The following is a 16469-nucleotide window of genomic DNA, read 5'->3' on the forward strand; positions in this document are numbered from 1 at the left end:
AATTCTAGCTCTAATCTAAATCATTTTCCGTTTACGAATAAACCTTTAGATTTTAGATTCTAAAGGATTGGCAACAGCATGATTTGTGGGTAAGATCTGATTTGTATATTGACCTAGGTCCGGGGCTTGATTCTTTGGGATCGAGAGAACTGTTTTCTTTTATGGGGGTGTTGGTTTTCATAATCATTCATCCCCAGGACGAGTGGGACTGGTGGTGATACTGGGAGACTAGAGTGTCTAAGGAAATTGCTTGTGTGACTTGTGGTTAGCCAGTGGGGTACAATCAAAATCCTCTTGGTCTGGCTGGTTTGGTTTGCCTTAAAGGTGGAAAAAACCCAGCCTAAGTTTAAGGGTTAATTGTTTAAGCAATTGGTCTTGAATTGGCACTCTCGGTTGGGTCCTGCCAGAACCGCATAGTCACAGCTGGGGTAGAAAGAGGAAGTGAGAACAGAATCACAGGGCAAGTGTCTTTTGGGAAACTCAGTCACTCTATGGCAAGAGCTCTGTTTTTTGGATGAAATTAGGACACCATTATTTGAAGGTATGCAGGAATGTAATACATTATACAAAATTCAAACAAATTTGGCTAAACTGGACTGGATGGCCAAGGGCAGTGTTTCTTAAACAATGGACAGGCCATGAAAGGCAAATAGGAAAATTCCAAGGCATTAAAAATGTCATTATAATATAAAGAAAAGGAAGTCTCACGTCCCTATTTCCTGTACACCCTAGCCCTTTCAGGTCTCTTTCAATTGTCTCTCAAAATACACTCTCTCTCTCTCAAAACTCACACACACACAAACACACACACAGTGACCTATGCTTTCCCTGCCTGAGGGTGTTACCTCCCGGTAATGGTTAAAACGCATTGGAGAGGGAGCCAGAACTGCTTCTGGCCATTCTGTATCTGTAGTGGATAACTGGAGTCTGCAAAGCTGTGAATGGGATAGATTTCAAAAACATAACATAAAGCCAAAGATGCCTAACAAACAAGGACTTTCAGGGATTATTTGAGCATCTGGAGTTTTGCCCAGCCCTATTTATGTTAAACATTATTTGATTTTGGATCAATATTTTCACATTGTTGTTTTCACAAGGGGAAATATCTCTTTCAAGCCATTTCCACCCAGGTTGTTCTCAGTTGGCTGTTTATGATGTTTTCTATTTGGCATCATTACAAAATAATTTATCTGCCAGTAAAAAATTTTAAACAAACAAATATTCAAGTGACACTGTGGAAGTACTCTACTAACTCGAAACATGTCTGCAAAGTGATAGTGTCTACTTCAGAGATTTTTAATGTCTAATAATGAATTGTGGCTGTACCTGCCAAAGGTCTTGCACTACAAAGGAGCTAAAATTACATTTCCAAGATAATCCTTAGTCTAACAACTACAGACTAGGCCATTAAACTGGATGTGTGCAACATTGCATCCTTCCCTCCTGTGCAAACCTCTGCATCAGCCTAGCTGCTTAACAGCTGGCCCCTGGATATCTAGCCACATCAATTATTGCACATAAACACAGATGGATTTACATTTTGGTGTGGGGGTAGCAGACTGTATATAAGGGGACTATTGGTTAATTGAATACAAAGGACTCCTGTAACTGTAGCCTACATAAAATAAAATATATTGACAACTTAATCCAGTCAATGAAACTCTCACTTAAATGGGCCTGTCACAGTTCCGATCTATCAGCTGAAGAAGCCATCTTTTTTCTGTAATATAAGACAGACACTGTGACCACCCTTCTTCAAGCAACATCCACGCGTAACGGAAAAGTACATGAGAAAAATAACAAATTAAAACAAGGTGCTCAATTAGTAAGTATGCGTTTGTGTAAGAGAGATGCATTCTAATTGATTTCTATGTTAAGAAGAGATTTCCCTCATTAAGGCGTCTGGTTGAAGCCATTACCCATAAAAAGTCCTATTGAAATTCCGGTGTAGGCATGTTTGGACAAAGGCCTAAGCCAGGAAAATAAATACATCTCTCATGCTGTTCCTAATCTCCAAGTCTCCACCTCCATCTGTCATTTTCACATCTCAGTGATGCACAGGAGAGCTGTGCATGGGGAAATAGCTATATGCAGATTGAAAAAACTATTAACAGTAATAACAAATGCCAGAGAACCAAAAAAGGATTGCCCATCTCAAATCTGTTTTGTTTGCAAAGAGATACCTCCTCTTTTCCTAGTCTTTCCTAAAAAAATAAAGCAAACAAAAATTGGAACAGGGGTTGCAAACATAACACAAGTGACTGGTTATTTCCTGTTCAAGGAATTATTCTGGTTTTGAGCTACCTAATGCAAATCAACAGATATTCTAATGATACGGATGGTCCTAAAAGTTTAGATTGGATAACACAGCACTGGCCCCCTCCATCACTGCAACTCATGGAGCCCACAGTTTGATGCCTGTAGATGCACACACTACAGCAATAGCAGGGCTCCATTGCTATGCAGAATCTATCAGGCCAGGCCAGCTGACTGACCCTTCATTTGCTCTGAAGAAGTGGGATTTTTACCCATGAAAACTTATGCCCAAATAAATCTGTTAGTCTTTAAGATGCCACGGACTCCTTGTTGTTTTTATAGGATTAGGTTGAATTCCAGCCTCAGGAGTTTTCTGTTCACATTCTGCTCGTAATTTGCTTTGTATTTTCTTGTTGTAAGCACTATCCTTTGAAGAAAAGCTTTTGATGACTGGAATTGGGATTCTGCTGGGTCATTCTGCCAGCCTGTACATCTCAAACTGCTCTAAACCCTAAGATAGGGTTTCTGTGATTTAACTGAAACTTGCCCATGTTTATTCCACTGGCTTGACTAGCTTTGTCACAGCTCTTGGTGCAGTTTGCTGTGTTGTACTTCAGGGTAAAGAGGTTTCCAAAGAAATGGAGGTGGGGGAGAGATTAAGAAAACTATCATAATCAGTCATTCCATGGCGACCATCCTCCATGTCTCCAGTTCATTTGTGGCATAGAAAACAAATACTGTTCTGTATATGAGACAGATAATGAAGAGAGATTTCTTTTGGATTCTAATATCTAACAAATAGCACAAAGTAAAGTGGAAGAAAAGAAAAACTAATTTGGTGTTTGTACGTTATTAACAAAGACTCTGGTGACACAAAGGGAAATTCCCGATTAGAGTAACAATGTTCTCCTGAGTGAAGTACGTAAGAGTCACAGTCTGGAAGTATACAACAGCAGAATTTTAAATAACTATTGTGAATCTGACAGTATCAAAATATAGATAAGGAACTATCAGCTTAGGTCTCTTTAAACTCAGCTGTCTGGGTCCTAGTCCTCCAGTCTCTTTAGCATTCATTTCTCTCCAAATCTTTTGGAATAGTTACCTCACAGAGATTGTCCCCAAAGTACTACTATTGTCGTGCAAACACCATTCCCAGTGGAGTGGGTCCATTACTGCAGCCTTAGCCCTGGATCTGATCTTATACCAGTTTTCTACTGATGTGTCTCCATTGAGGTAAATCAAGTTATTTATGATTTACACCCATGTAAACAAGGATAGACTCGTGCCCTGTATATCTACAGTGGCAAATACATTGAATGTCTACTCATTTTTTCATTTTATATTGAGTAAGTGGAATGGCATCTGGGATGTAGTCTCTTCAGAGCCAGCATTGAATTACTTATTTAGGGCTTGTAACCATGCTATGAAAATTATTCTAATCAAGTTCTAAGTAGTACTCACAGTAATTACAGCATGGCTTATAGAGATAATAAACATTTTTTCTGTGTAAATCAGATCTCACGTTGAACCTCAAATCTAAATCTGATCCTCCATCCAGTGAGTGAGCACTACAGTCAATTAAATATCATGAGACCTGATTCTAAACCAATACCAGTCAGTTCAAGTACCACAATAGGTGTTATTGCAATCACTCTTTTAAAGCTTTGTTGTTTGGCTCTTCCAGCCCTTGTAGTGTCCCAGATGGTGGAAAAAAGACTGGATTCAGTTGTAGCAAACACAAAGTGGATTTCTTAAAAATTCAGGATAGTGTGTACACACGTACTCACATGTACTACAACACTCCTGGCCTCTCTCATTTACAGATTGTGTGTGTACTGCAATGTTGCCACACAAAGCCCTTGACAAGATTAATGGAATGGGCTGCTGACTACAATATACACTTGAGTGTCATGGATGCCCAGACCAATAGTTTGCATTATGGTGATTTGCCTGTCCAAATAAGAGATCTGGACCAACACCTTTGGAGTCTATTTTTCACAACTATTGTAGAGGACTGCAAAGTAGCAAACCTCTTTTGTTTTCTTATAATTCGTTTTAAAATGAATGAAGGACTGGCATCTCCATTTTGTAAAAATCTACTGAAGTTAATGGACAATGGAGCAGAACTGGTGTACTAGAGTACCATCCTTTAGTGTTTTGTAGGTCTTTTCTAGTCTATCATCCTTTATTGATTAATAAACACAATTTTTAATGCAGAAAAATAAATTGATAGACATCTGTGTGTCTGGAGTTCTGTGTCTGCCTCCTCCTTTGCATCAGCCTCTGACTGCAGCAGTTCACTTTAATAACCTAAAATATCAAACATCACTTAAATGATTAGCCTTACATCTTGCTATAATATCTGGAATTAAAGTAGGAGTTGAGCCAAATAGATTAGAAAATAAAACTATCACAGAAATTCTGCCGGTATGGGGGGAATTTTCCCACAGATTTCTGTTGTCACCAAGAACATTTACTTACTTTGTATGCTGCTCTAAGGCAGAGAATTCCAGTGAGGCAGATTAGAGCAGAGGCATGTTATCTTCCAGGATAAAGTGAGATTGTATTTCTCCTGCAATCACCCATGTTGTCACTTCCAATTGCCAGTGCTTCTAAAGGAGAGATGGACTTTCAGCTACCATGAATCATGAGAAATAGGAGTAAGGAAAAGCTCCTGGAACTAGGCGTGCTGTCCCAGCCCCTGGCTTGAAGTGGTTTCCAGTATATACCAGGTTTACAATGTGGTTCAATGGCTCTTAGCACCCCCACTATAAAAATTGTTCCAGCACCCTTGTCTCATGTGGCATATCTGCTGAGATGATAAACATGCAGTGGTGATGCACACTGTGTGGGAGGACTGGGTCCCAAAGGCTAGTGTATGATTCATCATAGCATTCCACTCAGCATGCAGGTACAAGAGACACCCAGAACAACTAATGTCCCAACACTTATTCTATATCATGCCATGATGATAATTAAAAGTCAGTCACAGTGCCTAGGGTTAATAATTTCCTACTGAACTACCACATTGTTCTTTATACCTGTAGAAGTGGTAGTGCCATTTTATATGCCCAAAGACTGAAAACTGAAATTGAAAAATAAAACCTCACATCCTTGTTCAAATATCTACATATCTATTGTAGCAAATTGCTGGCACTACTATAATTGGTCCCACACTTTCTCTTCTTGTGTGATTGTTCAGGGTGCTGTTATACCCCTGATCTGGGGTATAAACTGTCCCACTAGTATCCCAGAGAAGGAGAGTGGAGAGGGGGGACCCGGACCTGCCCTCTACCCCGGGTCCCAGCCTAGGGGCCCAAGGGATAGCAGTAAACCACTTGAGCTAGCGATTCCTTCACCTGAGCTACTTCCCTCTCTGTCCCTTCAGCTTGGGGGAGCTTCCTGCCCTCTCTCTGCTTGAACAAGTTTTTTCCCAGCTCCTTGTGCCTGTGGAGTCGCTCTGCTCTGTACAAGCCAGGTTTCCCTTAACCAAAGATCTTGGTCTTCTGGCCTGCCACAGCACTTTTCCAAACCCTCCTCTGCTTCCCTCCAAACTGCCCTCCTCCAGACTGCTCTCTGCTCCAACACCAAACCACTCTGCTTCAACTCCTCCAAACTGCTCTCTGCTCCAACACCAAACCACTCTGCTTCAACTCCTCCAAACTGCTCTCTGCTCCAACACCAAACCGCTCTGCTTCAACTCCTCCAGACTGCTCTCTGCTCCAACACCAAACCACTCTGCTTTAACTCCTCCAGACTGCTCTCTGCTCCAACACCAAATCGCTCTGCTTCAACTTCTCCAACTGTCTTATTGAAGCAGGGTTTTTTTTTATCAAGTGACTGGCTTCAGGTGCTCTAATTGGCTTAATTGGCTTCAGGTGCTCTAATTAATCTGTAGCAGCTGCTCTTTCCTCTGCAGGGGATAAGGCTCTCATCATCCTGGGGCTTACATATCTCCCATCTATCATTCTCCTGCTGCCCTCTGGCCAAGGCAGGCTCCAGGCACCAGCACAGCAAGCAGGTGCTTGGGGCAGCCAATGGGAAGGGGTGGCACATCTGGCTCTTCGGCGGCAATTCGGCAGCGGGTCACTCAGTCTCTGCCGCTGAATTGCCACCGAAGAATGAAGCGGTGGCAGTAAAGCTGCCACTGAAGTGCCGCTGATTGAGCCTTTTTTTTTTTCCCATCGCTTGAGGCGGCAAAAACGCTGGAGCCGGCCCTGCCTTTGGTCATGCTATATCACACTATAGACAACACCCAAAAGCATAGGGTCCGCTGGCTGCTTAATACAAGAAGACATGGTATTTAAATGTCTTATTTTGCATCAAGCACTGGGAAATGGGAACATCTTTCAGGAACAGAGAGGGAGGGACAGTTGTTGAATGAGGAATTTGGCTTGTTACCAGGCCAGAAATGTCAGTACCAAAACAACATGAAAACTGTTTCAGTGGTATTTCTAATAGCAATGGTCAAAGCTCAAATGATCTGGAAGGTCAGGTCAGAAAATTATATAAAAAAGCTGATGCTTATTCAAAGCCAATGTGCAGCTTCAGAGTCTGAAAAAAACAAACTGATATCTCACAAGAGGCCACTTTCTAGTTTGATTTCTATGTGGACCAAAAGTACCACACCATTATTATTAGACACTTATTGAGTACTAAGTATTCATTACTGTACAAAGGCAGACCAGACACGTGCCCCAAGGAGCTTTCTATCTAAATTAGACACCAAGAGAAAGAAAGAAAGAAACTGAACATTAAACCTTTAAGCAACTAATGCTTTTAGCTCTGAGGGCCCCAGGCTTCAGTCCCTGGTTTGCTGATCAAGGGAAATGTCATCCCACAACACATAGTCCACATTGCCAAGGTAAAGAAGAAAAGTTGAAAGGAATGGAGTGTGATGAAGGTGAGAGATAGATTGGAGAGGATGAATATGAAGAAAAGAGCCTGTTAACTTGGCCAGGAGGTATTCACCTGTGACCTGAATGACAGTGGTTTCAGTGGAAAGGAGTGAAACTGGACTGCAAAGGAATTAAAACAGTAACGAGGGCATGAAGGCCATGAGAATAGACCTCATGGCCTTCATGGCCTTCATGCCCTAAATACATCGGCAGACAAAGGGGCAGAGAGAGATGGGACAGTTGCAGAAAAAGGCTTGAGCTAGCAATGGCTGAGGAAAAACAGATGACTTCAGCAAAAACAGCAGTCAAACAGACATTTTAGTTCTCAGGTCAAATAGTCTAGGATATGAAAAGTCTGGATGTTTTCTTTTTGTATTTGTGTGCTGTACAGCTATTGTGAGTGTAAATTTTAGGTTTTCTTTTGACATTTTATTTAATAAACATGAACAGAAAAAAGAGTTCAGATGGGAAGCAACAGAAGCCAGGACACAAGAGGGAATGGAGTCCAAGGGGCAGGTAAGTTCACTGAGATTAAGCCATCTGTATACTGAGTATGTAACAGCAGAGATATAATAACAGAGGCCCTCTTGACTACAGGTGACACAAGTGACATAAATATAGCTCAGGAACATAAGAGGAAGCAACTGATGTGCTGCCTGGGCTTCAATACAGTGTTCCGTAGTAACAGAATGAGTGTTCACAATCATAACACTGCAGCTTTTGTTCTGCAGAGTCTAAGGGGAAATAATATCCAACCCCTTCTGACTGTGGTGCTATAATCCTGCTGGCGTGATAGTTACTAGGATATAATCAAAGAAAAAGTGACACTTTTGTAGTCTGAAACATCAGCAGCTGATGGTGTATTTTTACTTGTCTTTTAATCCTTCCTTAGATGCCATGAGACAAAACACTAAAGAACTCAGCTGTATGTAACAGTTGTCTTATACTGATCTGGAAAATACTGTACATGGCAGGTTATTTGCACCATCTGCTGCAAAAGTGTCACTCAAGGGAAGCAGGGTAGACACCTAGGAATGTCCAGGATGAGAAATCACTTAAAGGAGGAAAAGATACTCCAGTGGGAAAAGTCTATGAAAATGAATAGTTCATGCTGTCAAGAGGATTAAATCTTATAGAGAGGAGAAACAGATAGTGCAATAGGAATCAGTTTTGAGTTTTAGTGGATATTCAGAATTCCCTTGCAACCAGCCAACTGCCTTTACACACCATCACCTGAATAGTGTTTTATTTGTGTTTCACAGCAACATCTTAGAGACTTTATAGTGAAAGCAGCTGGAGCAAAAACCACACTGCATAAAATGTGTACAACCTCCCTTCTTCCCCCTCCCCCAAGTACACACAACAACCCAAATCTTTGGCCAAAGTAAAGACTTTTGCTGAGTATAGCTACCTTCAGGAAGTTTCATATAGAAAGCAGTAAGGCTCGGCTGTCCCATCATGATTCACAACACATATATAAACTAGCAAACATATAACTTGCACTGGTTAGGCATAAGCTGCAGTGTTGCCTTCAGTTCTGGACATCTTGCATTTTAAAAAGATATTGACAAATTAGAAACAGTTCAGAAAAGAGCAATAAAAATGATAAAAGTTTATAGGACTGGACCTAGAGTATAAGTAAATGTTAAGAGAGACTTGGGCATCTGGACATAAGAAGAGACATAAAACTTAACTGTCTACCAGTACACAGAGAAGATTTATATTAAAATGATAGGAACTTATTATTCTGATTGGACAATGAAGCCCAAACAAAAGTAACAGGTTAAAACAGTAGCAGGAAAATTAGCTTCCATACTAACTTCAAATATTTATAAGAAAAGATATGCATTAGAGCAAGATGTGAGATTGCCACTGATGGAGATATACTGTTACTTAATTCAATCTTTGGTTAACTTGAGTCTCTCATATGATCAATACATTTGGAGATGAACTATTAAAAAAAGTGAACAATCTCCATCTTCTTTAATTATACTTAATTTTGATAGTTTTTATCAGGTTTTAGTAAGACAATGTCAAATTCTGAAGTAAAAGATGATCACAACCAGTGTTGCGTTGTTCAGAAGTTGCTACTGTAGCAATATGCACTGGTATGTGATATGCAAACAGTGAGACACACCCATAGGGGGCAAACGGATGGAGATCAACCTTTCATTCAAAGAGGAAAAGACTTGTTCAAAGACAGGAAGGCAGTATACAGTGTTTCCATCTGTGACGGGATGTACTTACCCTGCACTGGACAAGAGAGGGTTAACCCCACACTATGGGTGAGAGAAGTCTCGCCCCTCAGACTGTGCTGGGCATGCTCCAACTACTGTCTCAGTATAAAAGGTAGCAGCCCAGATCATTCTAGGCTAACTGCCAGGGGGGAAGGATCTTGGGTGGATGCTCTAGCAGAAGAGCCATCACAGCCTTTGTATGCAGGGACTGGAGACTCTGAGAGCCAGACGGGAGGGCTGATGTCCATGAAGCCTCAGGGAATCATCCACACTGAAGAGCCTTGGAACCTCAATGCTCAGTGGACTACAATGCCTGGAAATACAGTAGGAAGTGACCCAGAGAGGATGTGCAAGTGGCATCTCCAACCTGAGTGAGGTCAGCATGTTTTGGTGGGAGTCCCCACTGACCCAGTGGTGGAGCACTCTGACACAGTCAGGGCCCTGGGTTGAGGCTTTGTGGAGTCGGGTGGGCCATGGCCTCTCTGCCTGGGCTATCACCCCACCCTCATGGTGGCCCCTTCCTCCTCCCTGGATATTGGCCATTGGGCCCCACTGCCTTGCACCCAAAGGCTGTTATATTGACCCTGGCTCGTAGGCCATATTGCCCTATACCTGAGGGCAGTTATATTGATTCTAGTCACTAGACTGCACTGCCCTGAACATAAGGGCTGCTGGCAGTGACTCTGGCTGCTTTTGGCCTAGAGGCTGTTGAAACCAATGGCAGTGGTATCACAACCCAAAATGGGCATGGGGTGTGCATACCCTGCAACAACATCTAAATCAAACTATTTAAGGAATAAGGACATTGATGCTGTTACAATGCTAGCAGATGAATTAGGTGACATTTGCGGTCCATCCCATCCCAATAGATTTTATGAAGAACAAAATCAAATGGTTTGTCTGTGAGAATGCACAATGCTAGGTGATCAGCAATAAGAAGGGGAACATTTAAAAGGTATAGACTAGCTAGAAGAGGAGGAGGTTGCTGCTTACAAAATGGCCGCTTTAAGGCTGTATCTGCTTGGCTTTGCCAAACTTAAAAGGCTAGTTCTAGAAGGCAGCTGGGGGAGAGGGCAGAGAGTAGAGAACAGATTGTCACAAAACATGCTGCTTCAGTGTTGGGCATATTACCACTATACTATGGTTTGGGTTTTCACATTGATTTGTACTTTTTTTCTTCTCAATTTGAGAAATTTTAATTCCACATTTTGAACCTACCGCATGTTTGGTATCACAGCCTCCAACATGATTCAAACGGCACACACATTATGTGCAGACAGCTTTTGCTCCCCTGTGGTTACAAAGTCCATCTCAGAGTAGAACCACCATTCACCCAGAAGCAAGGCCTGGTATCCGACAGTCCCTTATCATTATAAGCATGGCTCAATATTCCTCAGTTTCTGTAAAGCCTGCAGCATTCATTAAAACAAATAAAAATTGCTTACCCAGTTTTCAAGCTGACCAATGCATCCTCAACACCTTTCTGATTATACTTTGTCATATAGAGGTGCATATCTGGGTAGTTGTTTCTGATGTTTCTCTCTGTGCTCCCATTTGGAACAGTTCCAAATCGAAAGGGGGGTGAATAATCATGTGGCCTCTGAAACTAGAGAGAAGGAAAGGAACACTCAAAATAAACATGTAAACACATGGCCTAGATGAGACAACTCTATCAGATTGATCTCCTGTTAAATAATTTGCATAGAATTTTGTCCAGCTAATTGCTCCACATTGCCTGCTTCAAGGACAACTTGTGCTTCTGCCACGCTAGACTGACACCTCCTTAGGGTGGACAGACAGCAAGTGTGAAAAATCGGAACAGGGGGTGAGGGGTAATAGGAGCCTCTATAAGAAAAAGACCCCAAAATTGGGATTGTTCCTATAAAATCGGGACATCTGGTCACCCTACACCTCCTTCAAAAGTCCCTCTTGTCACTTGTGGAGCTGAATGAAAATGTTCACGCCCCAAGTGACATCAGCACATTTCTGACATTCTATATTGCTCCCTCGCAACCTCCAGGGTGTCTCGTGATGGCTGCTGAGTTGACCACAGGAGGCTTGAGACACTGGAACCAGGAGGACATCCCTCCCTCGAAAACCAGTCCCTCCATCAAAAACCAAAAGTGAAAAAAAGAAAAAAGAGCAAGCGATGCCATGGGGATGGACAGGTGATAATGCCATTGCCAGCCACACTGAAAATACAACTCTCAAATGAAGTCCTCACCATCCACATTCTCTTATTTTCTCTAAGTTTTAGAGACAGCATAGGATGCAAGGAGCCTTCCTTTTAATTGGCCTAGGGCACAAGGGACCACAAAGACTGCACCAGACTAGCACCTGCAGCATGCTTGCCCATCCACAGGGAGAGGGCAAGGTCAAAGGGGGGGGGGGAAATTGGCTTGAACCAGTTCAGCTGCCTTCATGTGGATGGAAGTTCATTCTGCACTGTTTGAAAAGTGCAGCAGCCGCTGCCTTGTTTCCCTGAACAATGCCTCTGACAATCCTTGCTGGGACAGTGCACACCTAAGCCCACCCCCAACCTATGACTTAAAGACAAAAGTAATTCATTTATGAGCCTGGGGTAGGTGGCTTACTGCCAGTGAGAAGTCTTTTTTCAAATGGACAAGCTATGGAGCTAGGAAAGGCAGAATGTACAGGCACCACACTGGGAATGTTTCAGTATTTCCATAGAATTAGCGGTAGCCATTTGGGTTTCAGACTGAGTAAACATTTGGATAACATTGTAAGGAAGTGTTACCAGAAGGTTAATTAAAATGTTTTGTTAAAATTGGCCCTAAACTGAAGTAACTTGACTAATGAGGAACTTCAATTTAATATGACTAAAAGCAATTCATTGTAGGAAAGACATTATCTAGGATCCTCACTCCACAGTTTCAGTGGTAAAATGCTCTTTGTATTATTACTGTAAAGGTTAGATTCCTAGTCCATCTCCCATATAGTGCGAGAGTCAGCCAATATTCATTTATACAGCAGATGCTTCGTTTGGGCCACAGAGGTAGTGCTTTCCTTCATAAATTTTGCTCTTGTATAGCAAGAATTCCCAATGCCAACTGTGAGACAGCAGCAAATAGGCTTGCCTATAAACTATTTGCTATAGGAACATTTTGTCTTCTGTCAAACCTTGATTTTAGACTCAAAATAGTTTCTTTACTGCAGTATGATTTTCACGGGATGACTCTGCAATGGAATACTTCATTTTAATGAAGCCTATGGAAAACTAGAATGAAACTAACTTTATTTTCATTTAATTTTGCTGCAATATGCTTCTTCCTGTATATCTCTGTTTGCACATTCACACTGCTTTCCTGTTTAAAGGATTATTTCCCTACCTTATCTGTGCCAGTTGATTCAGGCTTACCATAAAATCAGACATTTACACTTTAGTTCATACTTTGTGTGACTGGTTTCTTGCTCTCGCCTTTCTGCACTTTGTAAGCAGAACTGAGCCAAATTCTGCTCCCTGATATATGCCCACAACTTCCATACATGTCAGTGGGAGTCAAATTCTATGGGGAGAATTAGGTCCAGGTATTTGTTTGACTTATAATTAGTGTCTTAAAATGAATATGACTAGTTCCTCAAGTACTAAGGCTGGTGTAATTTCCTGCTCAAAAATTTTCATATTATCAAAATTTCAACAAAACTTTTTACAAAAAAAATTTTTTTTTGCTGTTATTGGAATAATTGAAATTTTTTGAATATTCAAATTTGATGAGTTTTTGCAAGCCCTACTCATAGTACTAATGTATAAAAGCAGAGTTGGAAAAAAAAGGAAATAATTGTTTGAATGCCTTGGTGACTTCTCAAGAAGTTTTGCTCCATTTTCACTTTTCATGAAGCTCCATATGAGCAAAGCTGACTCCATAGGAATGTTTGCAGGAAATGAATTTCATACTGACAGTCAAAATTCAATCCCCAAACATTTATTTAGGGCAGACATGGCTTATAAAGTACAGGTAATTCAATCAAAGAACAGAATAAATAATATGTGACTTAGCAGACCAATCACACAACTCATAGACTGAAATGCTAATATTAAAAATTCAAAAAAAGCAAATCATTCAAGAAGAATCTGTAGGCTGGACTTTATTGCCACAAAACATTCAACCAAGTATTGCTAGCCATGAGCAAATTCTTAAAGGAGTTGAGTTTTTTTTTAAAAGTGATGGTCTGTTCATGCCCTGCAAACAGGAAAGAGCTAAATGCAATGAATAAATGTACTGCAAATAGTTCACCCAGCTGTAAGGAGGAATTTGAAAATCTCAATGATACTTTTAATAATATCTATTCCATGAACTGACATAGGTTGGAGGGAGAATATAGGACCTGTGACTGCATCAAAGATCCATGAAGCTTGGGTTTGAGGAGGAAGCAAAAAGCCTCACTTCTGGCAAGTCTTGCTTTTAGACTCAAGTTCTCAAGCACCCTGGTGGGAATTGGAATATATGGGAGCTGTCAGGATGCAATTTTCTTTTAAGACCTTTTGTGAAGTATTTTCAGCTCTTTTTTATTGTTAATAAAAATCTCCAAATTAAATGCAGAAAACTTCAATTTTGATCATAAAAGGACATTTGCTATTATTCAAAAGGCGATCAATCCATTCTTAACTCCCCATATTATGCCCACTACTAGCTCTGCAGCATATACAGTAACCAAAAACTCTCATCCACTGATCTAGGACCCTAGTGACACATTTATAATGGTCTGAGCTGAGAGAATAGTCTTCTTCTCATTTATATAGTTTGTTTTTATCGCTATGCCTTTCTGCTCCACATGATTTCATTCAAGTGACTGATATCAGGCCATTATTCACAGGCAACTTGATCCTTCATGATGATACCCACATTTGAGCTCTCTTCCTTCTCAAACACCACAGTAGAGATGGATTCCAGATATGCTGCCATCCATCTATTTCTTACAGGGATAGCACAAAGTGGAATTACAAAAGGTATAACTAAAGTCACAGCTATCAAAAATTCATATAGAAACTTTCATCTGAAAATTCTGATGACACTCTGTGGGAATGTCTATAGTGCAGCTGGGAGCATGCCTCCCAACCCGGGTAGACAGACACGTGCTAGCTCTTGCCAAGTTACCATACTAAAAATAGCAGCATGGTCGCTGCACCATGAGCTAGTTACCTGAGTATAGACTTGGGGCATCTGGTGGGCTTGTATTTGAGTGGATAGTCTGTGCCACTACATATGCTGCAATGTTCACATCACTATTTTCAGCACACTAGCTCAGGCAGAGCTAGTGCATATCTGTCTACCCGGGCTATCTATGTAGACATATCCTGTGTTGTTCTAATAGCAACTGGAAGGGGCAGGACAGGGAGAGAGGGGACAGGGCAAAACTTTTACTCTAATTGGCCAGTCAGCCAGGATGCCTCTTGACTTAACTCTGCTGTACTCTGACAAAGATGCAATAAATCATATATCAGTAAATAACTGCTCAAATGTATGCCCTATATCATTCCACACAAAGATAACTATGTTAGAAGAACTGCATGGCTGAAAAATCAAGGATTCCAATGTAAGGAAATGCTAGAATTAAGGCTGCCTGTGCAAAACAATCCAACCTGGGGCAGACATCCAACACACAAAATTTCAGCTTGAATAGTTGAAGTTTTGTTAAAGTGAAAAGCAGCGGAAACAGGGTCTTATATTGGGAAGTGTTTGGCAACCTTAATAATAAGCAGAGCTAAAAGTCCTACATATAATTAGGCTTGAAAGGATTTGATTTTTATCAGTAATGTCAATAAATCTTGATTTCACTGTACACACAAACCAGTGAAAAATTAGTTCCATTGATAATAATCAAAATTTACACATAGGCAAAGAAAGACTTCATGAGCAAAATCCAGTGATTTAGACTTTTTTTAATTAGGGTGGTTACAAATGGATGGGTGAATGAAAAGTAAAACCAGATAGGATTTGTGGATTTAAGGATATTTACTTTGTATATTTTGACATGTGATTTTAACAATTTGTGTTTTAATGGTCTATAAATCATTAACATTTTGAATTTTAATATCTACCACCATTAAGTAATAATTATCAGACACCTCCCCCCCAATTCCCTACATCTGTGAACATATAAATCAATAAAAAAAAATTTAAATGATTCCAAATAAGCACCGATATTATCCACTGAAATTATAAAAAGAAAATCTAAATCTGCCAAGCCTACCTACAATAAAGGCAATCTAACTATCATCATCTCTCCTTTCCAGAGGTCTCTTACTGTGTCTAGAGCTTTTAATGGGTCTTAAAGTCTTGAAAATGTTAAAGTTATTGGGTTTTTTTATGTTAAATATTACAGTGAGGTCCAGAGGCCCTGAACAGGATTGGGGCCCTGCTATGGTAGGGACTCTGTACATACAGAGAAGTAGACATGAACCAGACATGAAATTCTGGAAATTCATGAGTCACTACACAGTGCTGATCATCAGCTTGGATTGTAAAAAGAAAACTTTTAAACAAACTGTACAATGTCCATCTCTAAAATACAGGTGCCAACATCTAAACAAATAGTATAACGTCAGTCTCTAAAATACCATCTCCAAATTATGCTCAGACCTGTACAGATGCACTGAAGGGGCAGGGCTTCTCCATCACATCCACATAGAGCTAGCGCTCAGAGGAAGTGGGCCTATGACTAACAGTACCTACTTGTGCTGACCCAATCAACCCAGTGGTGGCTTTTCTGGCCAAGGCTACAGCACACTGGGATACATACACTTGGGGATGGGAGGGAAGTCTTTGCTGCATCTTACAAAAGAGATTGCATGACCTGCAGAAATCTGGCCTCTCCTTCTCCCCATCTTGTATCTGTTGTGCAAGGGCCAGTTACATTCAGTCCTTGGCCTCCCCTGAGCACAAAGCCATATGGAACTAGCCACCACAAAGGCAGAGTGGTCACAAACTAATGGAGCCACTAGCCTTGGAGGAGACCACATGCTAGAGCCCCTTAAGGTGCCTATCAGTAAAAATATCCATAATTTCCTACTTTTGTTCAATAATCTTCCCCATATTGCATATTATACCATAAGGCA

General features: G+C 40.9%; 1 protein-coding gene across 1 annotated transcript in view; it reads right to left on the bottom strand.

The window, feature by feature from the left end:
- GRIN2A (glutamate ionotropic receptor NMDA type subunit 2A) overlaps positions 1–16469 on the bottom strand; it is a 273638-nt gene that overhangs the window by 43262 nt on the left and 213907 nt on the right. The window contains exon 9 of the mRNA XM_030579010.1: positions 10837–10997. Within this exon, the coding sequence (XP_030434870.1) occupies positions 10837–10997 (161 nt within the window). The remainder of the gene's footprint in view (positions 1–10836; positions 10998–16469) is intronic.

The sequence above is a fragment of the Gopherus evgoodei genome, chromosome 10 (assembly GCF_007399415.2).
Source record: "Gopherus evgoodei ecotype Sinaloan lineage chromosome 10, rGopEvg1_v1.p, whole genome shotgun sequence".
In the NCBI taxonomy this organism is placed as follows: Eukaryota; Metazoa; Chordata; order Testudines; family Testudinidae; genus Gopherus; species Gopherus evgoodei.